This window comes from Prunus dulcis, chromosome 5, assembly GCF_902201215.1.
Source record: "Prunus dulcis chromosome 5, ALMONDv2, whole genome shotgun sequence".
In the NCBI taxonomy this organism is placed as follows: Eukaryota; Viridiplantae; Streptophyta; class Magnoliopsida; order Rosales; family Rosaceae; genus Prunus; species Prunus dulcis.
Window position 1 is genome coordinate 1,111,009 of NC_047654.1, and position 6,740 is coordinate 1,117,748.

The window sequence follows — 6,740 nt, forward strand, 5'->3', positions numbered from 1 at the left end:
CCATGCACGAAATCCAACTAATCTCGAACGGGAAACTTCGTGTTACTAAACATAAAAATAAAAGTACGAAGTTAATTTCAATTAACTTCGTACATCACAACACATTGTGCTACGTCACGCACAATTTCACAACATTATAAACATATAACTTCACAAAAAAAGTACAAACATAACAAACAAACTTTTACAATAACATACCTTCTCAATCGTTCTCCACCAACCACTAATCACAAATATCCCTAATGAGAACAAAATTAATAGCATTAGTACGAATTTACATTAATACATTTAAACTAACGACAAAAAATACATACCTAATAAACATACAGAATTCACAGCAGAGCAGCAGCAGGGAGGGAGAGTGAGAGAGAGGCAGAAAGCAGGGAGGGAGAGTGAGAGAGAGGCAGAATGCAATGCATTCTGCCTCTGCAATGGCAGATACAAATATGGAGAAGAAGGACTTTGCGCGACGAACAAGGAAAATTCGTCGCGCAAAACGCCGTCGCGAAAACCTACTTTTCCGTCGCACAAAACAACATTTCCGTCGCGCAATCACGTGTCGACAGCTACTTTTTTGCGCGACGAAGAAATTTATTCGTCGCACAAAATTCCGTCTCGCGAATACAAACTGGCGTCGCGCAAAGTTAATGCTTCGTCGCGCCAATTGAAATATTTCGTCGCGCAAGTTGCACCGCTATTACACTTTACGCGACGACGTACTTCCGTCGCGCAAAAACCCACCTCCATATTGGCGCCAAAATTAAGTTTCCCTCGTTTTCTTACGCGACGGTTGATTTTTTCGTCGCCCTAAGTTGTCTTTTGCGACGAAAACACTCGTCGCGCAAAATGTTTTTACCGCCATAAGAGGCGGCAAATTCCGGTCCATCTTTGCGCGACGAATAAGTTGAAGTGTCGCGCAATATACTCATGCGCGACGCTCCTTGTCGTCGCGCAAGAGTTTGGCGCCATTTTGCGTAGAAGTTGCATCTTTGCGCGACGCAACTTCTTTACGTCGCGCATAGTCTCTATCCGCGACGAAATTATTTGTCGCGCTAGTTTTCTGTTCTTTGCGCGACGGAAGTTATTTTGCGTCGCAAAAGTGTTCTTTGCGCAACGAAATTTTATTCGTCGCGCAAACTTCCGTCGCGCAAATAGTAAATCGTAGTAGTGCGTCACCTTGACTGAAACCAGTTATGCCTTATGGTCTCAAGTCATGGAGATGCGTATTGCTGCCGCGACAAATTGGGGGTACCTCACCAGCGATGCCCTGCAACCTTCTAAGCTCTCCTCCACCTACGCAAAATTGTATACGGAGAACTTTCGGGTCAAGGGGTGGCTCATCGACTCCATGTCACCTGACTTGATGAGTCGTTTCATTTGTTTAAGTACCGCCAAAGAAATCTGGGATGCCGTGAAGAAAACCTACTTTGATGGTGGGGATGAAACTTAATTTTTTGATCTCAACAAACAGCCGTTCTCCATTAAACAGAATGGTGCACCTATCCAAAAATACTACAGCCAACTTTATACCATCTTCCAGGAGATTGATCACCGCATTCCGAATCGCATGCACTGCGACACTGACATGACTGAACGTCAGACAGAACTGGATCGTCTTGGTTTACTTCATTGGGCTGCTGAGTCACTAATGTTGCAGTAACCATGTACGAGTTTGATGCGGTTGCTATTTCCTTTGGGTCAATGGTATTAAACCTTTCACTCTTAACTTAATTTGTTGTCATGAATCATGATCACCATCTTTTAACATTGATGCTTCTTTATTTTTATTATTTTTGAATAAGTTGTGTTCTTTGATGCAATACAACAACATATGAATGAATAATCTCTGGCCTTTTTTTTTTAACTTTCATATTGGGGTCTGCCAATAGCTCAATCAACTCTTATGCAAACTCCAGAATGCTAATATGAGGAAATGAAAATATGAAGAAATGATATACAAAGGTGCCACAATGTTTAAAGCTGGAAACTTTGGTGTGTAACAACAAACAAGAACCACAAACTTTGGTATGCACTGCGTATGGCTCCAACCTCAATTGCTGATACATGGCCTGCCATTAAACCATTAAAAAGCTTAGGACTTGTGCGATACACAACCTTTTATCGCTTATATGGACTACGTTCATGCAAGAAACCTAAGTTTGAGGGTGCAATTGAGGAAAAGATGGAAGAAAACTATAAATCCATGCCGAGATTAACTATGAAGATACAATGTCCAAACTACCTCATAAATCCTAACTTTAAATTCTATCTCAAAGTTGCTCCCTAAGCCAATGCAGCTACTCCTGCTCCCGCCCTCGCTTAAGCCGCCCCACCAGCTCCTGCACTTTCCGCATCAGCTCCTGCTCCGACAGCCGCTCCAGCTCCAGCTCCGGCTCCCGCACCAGCTCCGGCTCCCGCTTCCGCCGCCGCAGCAGCTGCTGCGGCTGCAGCCGCTCCAGCTTTTGCTGCAGCAGCTCGATCTCCTGCCGCAGCCGCTCCTTATCCTGCCGCAGCTGCTCCTGCTCCTGCTCCTAAAAAGGTAAGAAATTTAGTGTGCATGAAGAGACTTAAACCTTGACCCTCAAAGGAGGAAAGTCTCGTTCACAAACCACTTCACCAACCTTGTTTTTTGTGGTATTTTATCGGTTACGCAATATTTATATTAATAGTCAATGGTTTGTCTGTTTTTTTTTTTTTAAAGAAAATTATTTCCTTTATTTTGTTTAGTTATTCCCATGATATATATACAAATGACAACTTTTCAATTAATATTTCAAGGTTATATATGTGCGTGTGTTTGTGTATATATATATATATATATATATATATATGTATGGATGAATGTTTTGGAAATAATTTACTTTGAATCGTAATTAAATTAGTACCTCTACCTCCTGATTATCGGGAGATGGTGTATTTGCAGGTGCATTATTCTCCGGGTTTGGATGCAACAAAGTTTCTTCCGTGCTACAAACCAACAAATTGAGAGAATATTTTCTATCAGTGCATACAGATGAAAAAGCAAACAGATAAAAGAAAGCAATCTTTTACAACTGTCTTGTTTATTAAAGATAGAGAGCTAGCTTAATTAGCCACTCTCTCTCTATCCGCTCGCACTTTAATCTTTACATTTTGCGCTTATTGAAATAAAGTAGAATTCTCATGTGATCTGATATCCAATAAAATCTCCCTTAATTATTTCTTAAAATTTCCATCTCGTCTCCATCCAAAAATAAATAAATAAATAAATAAGAAGAAGCCTTCCTTTTGTATTATCTCAGACTAAAAAGCTGCAAAAAGATTTAATATGCAAATTAAGCAGCATATGAGCAGTGTAATTCGTGTTTACCTGGCGTTCATACGGTTATTACTTAGTCTTGAACCAACTAAACAGATAAGAAACATGGCAGGCAAAAGGGATGCTTTCAAAGGACTATCAGCATGCCGAAGGCAGTAAACATACTGAACTATAGAGCAAATGCACTGTGAGATGCCAGCAACTACTCCATAAATGTCAGGAAGAGTACCAAAAGGCGTATATGGAGGAATTGGTGGATGATAAAACCACGAGCGCATGCCCCGGCTCCTGAACTCAACTCTTTCCCTTTTACCTCTGTAAATTAGCTCCCCGATGGAAATGAACACAGCTGCAATAGCCAATAGCATCCCAAATAGTGCAAAGTGGGGTCTTCTTGGGGAGGAAGCCTGATCACAAGCAGCTGACAACATCTCTAGGCCAAGGTTAGTGGCTAAAAATATCCACTCTGCTGATTCTGAAGTGGGCCTCATCCCTGGAACTCAAGGAGGGTCTGTAATGATTACTACTAGGTGTTAAAGATGGCTCAGAAGAAGACTGATCTCCACGACGAGTATTTGCAAACCAGGAAACCAGTTGTTGCTCTCTCAATTTCCACAGCTAATAAGCCAGTGCTTTTCTTTGAGACATAAATACCTCTGTTTGGTTACTGAGAAAACTGAGGAATTTACATAGAAAAAGAAAGGAACTTTCCCAGACGGATCCTCTGCTTTTTTTCTTTAATTATCTGATTTCCATCCCGCCCAAACTGAAAACAATGAGAAGAAGATGCTATAGTGTTATGGGATTAGGGGAGAAGTGGTTCTAGTAAAGGCAATAATGGAAAGGAGAGAGCTTCTTGGAAAATCGCAGTGTGCTGCTACGAACTTCAATATGTTGTCTTCACTCTCTCAATTTTTTATTATTCATCGACTTTATAATGATAACTTCCACACTGTTTGTACAGGCTTTATATTAAAAATACAACGATGAGCTGTCAAATACAGCTGCATAAGATTAGTTGTAGAGAGTTAACTAAGACTAACAAACAAACGATTTAGTGTGAACTGTTGACTCAAACTACGCTTTCCACGTGGTTATATTGCAGTTGGTTCAACCTCACTAGTATTTTGCTTTCGTCTCCAGTTTGAGCGAGCTTCTCAGTTCACTTTCTAAAACTTTTTTCTGAATCTAACTCATTGGTTGATGTGGGCATTTCTATTAAGTTTTCACAATTCAAAAACCACACAAGACGACTGCGTTTTCTTATTCTCGCTTTTTTCAGTTCTTTCTTCTTCTTTTTCTCCTCTGATCTGAAATTTTCTTCCTTTTTGACGTGGAATTTGTCAATATAATTAGTCACAAATATTGGGTTTCTTTGAAGTTTCTGTTTTGGGTTGTTTTTTTCTCTTTTTGGGTATGCTCCCCTCTTCTTCCTATATAATGTAAGAGGCCCAACTCCCATTGACAGGGGCTTATGAGAGACCGCAAGCAGGCTCTCCATGCATATTGTAATAGTCATTTATAGTGAAATATAAATACCAAGTTCTACAGTAGATATAGCCCGATTCATGGGTGAGCCACTCTAAATCTGTGTAATGTGTGTGATTGTCTATATATCCTCGGGACTGTGCTAAATCACCCGTTAACAAATTGTGTTTGTATTTGAACTCCGTTGATTTGGCTGCTTTAGCCTCCTTTGCTTTCGGTTGTTTTTTTCTCTTAGGGCTTGTTTGATAGGCCTCACTTGGCTGGACTGAGTTATATAACACTTGAAACCCATATTTGGTAAAAGGGAGTACTAAGTTAAATGGAATTGTATAGGACAACAATAAAAAAAACACCTCACTCGCTATTCTAATATTGCGAGGCTGAAAAGGGGTTCACAAAATAACACCCACTCTATATAGAACAAGTGAGTCATGAGTCCTCTTTCTCTCTCGTTTCCTTCAGCATCGCCTCTCCTCTCTCTCTTGTTTCCTACTAAGGCAAGTTTTCTGGCCTTCCTTGGAGATGACCCTCCGACTCCAAGGACATCCTTCACCACAGTCAGATCCTTAGCTTGAATCAAACTGCTCAACGCGACCTCCACCATAGCCTCCCTCCACCGTCACCACCCAATCTATCAAACCGTAACAACCACCACTGACCCAATTGAACAAATCGAGAGTTATTGTGGTGGTTTGAATTATGTGTTTAAATGTGATTTTGTTGCTGTTTTCACATGGGTTATATAAAGCCAAGCAGCACTAACACTCATGGGAGGAGAGGATGTATGAAGAGAGATGAGAGAGTGAAAAAATAAGGGACGCATGTGGGTGGTAGGGAGTCTGAGTTGGGAGAAGAAAAGTCAAGAAGAAGGTGGAAGGAAAAGTGTGCTAACATTTTTTTTTATATTTATCTTGTTTTAATTAAACATTAGTTTCAGATTATTTTAGGTTTCCTTTTATAATAAACATTAAAATATTAATGAAAAAATAAAAATTGAAAAGAAATGACACTTAATTGTTTATTTTATTCTCATATCCTACTACAATCTGTATTTATTTTGGGAAAAAAAAAATTGTATGTATAAAAAATAAATAAACTATTATTAGATGCATACTTGTTTAGTTTATCAATTAACCAATAAAATTAAACTTTTTTTCTCAATCATTTTCACTTATTATTAATGATAATTCTAGATTTTTTTTTTTCTCTATTTTGGGACTACCTAAGCTAAAATCTTTTTTTTTTTTTTTTTAAACCCAAGTGAAACCTTGGGTTCTAAAAAGAGGGACTTTTTTTTTTTCTTATAATTTTCTTTGGTAATTCGTATTTATATTTACACATCACAACACCTAATAAAATTTTTGGTGTTTGCCTGAGTAATTAGAAATAATTAGAAAATTTTATTTTTTAGTTCGACACATTACCAAACATAGGTCTTCACTATTTTTATAATCCAGCTTCTTAGTCCGACGCAACACCAAACACATGTCAGTACTTAATCCAGCTTAGGCCAATCCAATGTAAACCCAAAATAAAATATCCTAAAATTAGTATTTATTTATTTTAGTAGAAAGACGATTTTGCCCTCACATTATTTAATAGGGAAAAAGTTGAGTTTTTGACCGAAAAGGGATTTGGCAATTTCACTTACGCCGTTGCGTAGAGCACGACGAAACGAGTCCGTAGACACGGAGTGGACTCGAATCGGAGCTGTAACGAAGAAAATACGGTCAAAATACCGTGAAGAGCAAAACAGTAATTTAGACAAAAAGTCAGATTTTATCCCTTCTCTCTCTCTCTCTCTTCCCCTTAGCTTTCTCTCTCCTCCCGCGCGACAGCTGTGCCCTCATTCCCCTTTCCGTTTGGCCAGCCACCGCCACAGGGCACGCCGACCTACGGCACCGGTACCGTCGGGACCGCCTCAGCCTCGCCGTCACGCCACGACCGGTCCCCT

At 39.6% G+C, this 6,740-nt stretch overlaps 1 protein-coding gene across 1 annotated transcript; it reads right to left on the minus strand.

Annotated features, from left to right (window-relative positions):
• Positions 1-2,297: 2,297 nt before the first annotated feature.
• Positions 2,298-4,078, minus strand: LOC117627506. The gene is made up of 3 exons (XM_034359625.1): positions 3,350-4,078; positions 2,886-2,967; positions 2,298-2,531 (listed from the first exon to the last, which is right to left on the minus strand). Exons 1-3 carry the CDS (start codon positions 3,787-3,789, stop codon positions 2,298-2,300), a joined length of 756 nt encoding a protein of 251 aa, XP_034215516.1. The 5' UTR covers positions 3,790-4,078.
• Positions 4,079-6,740: the final 2,662 nt, after the last annotated feature.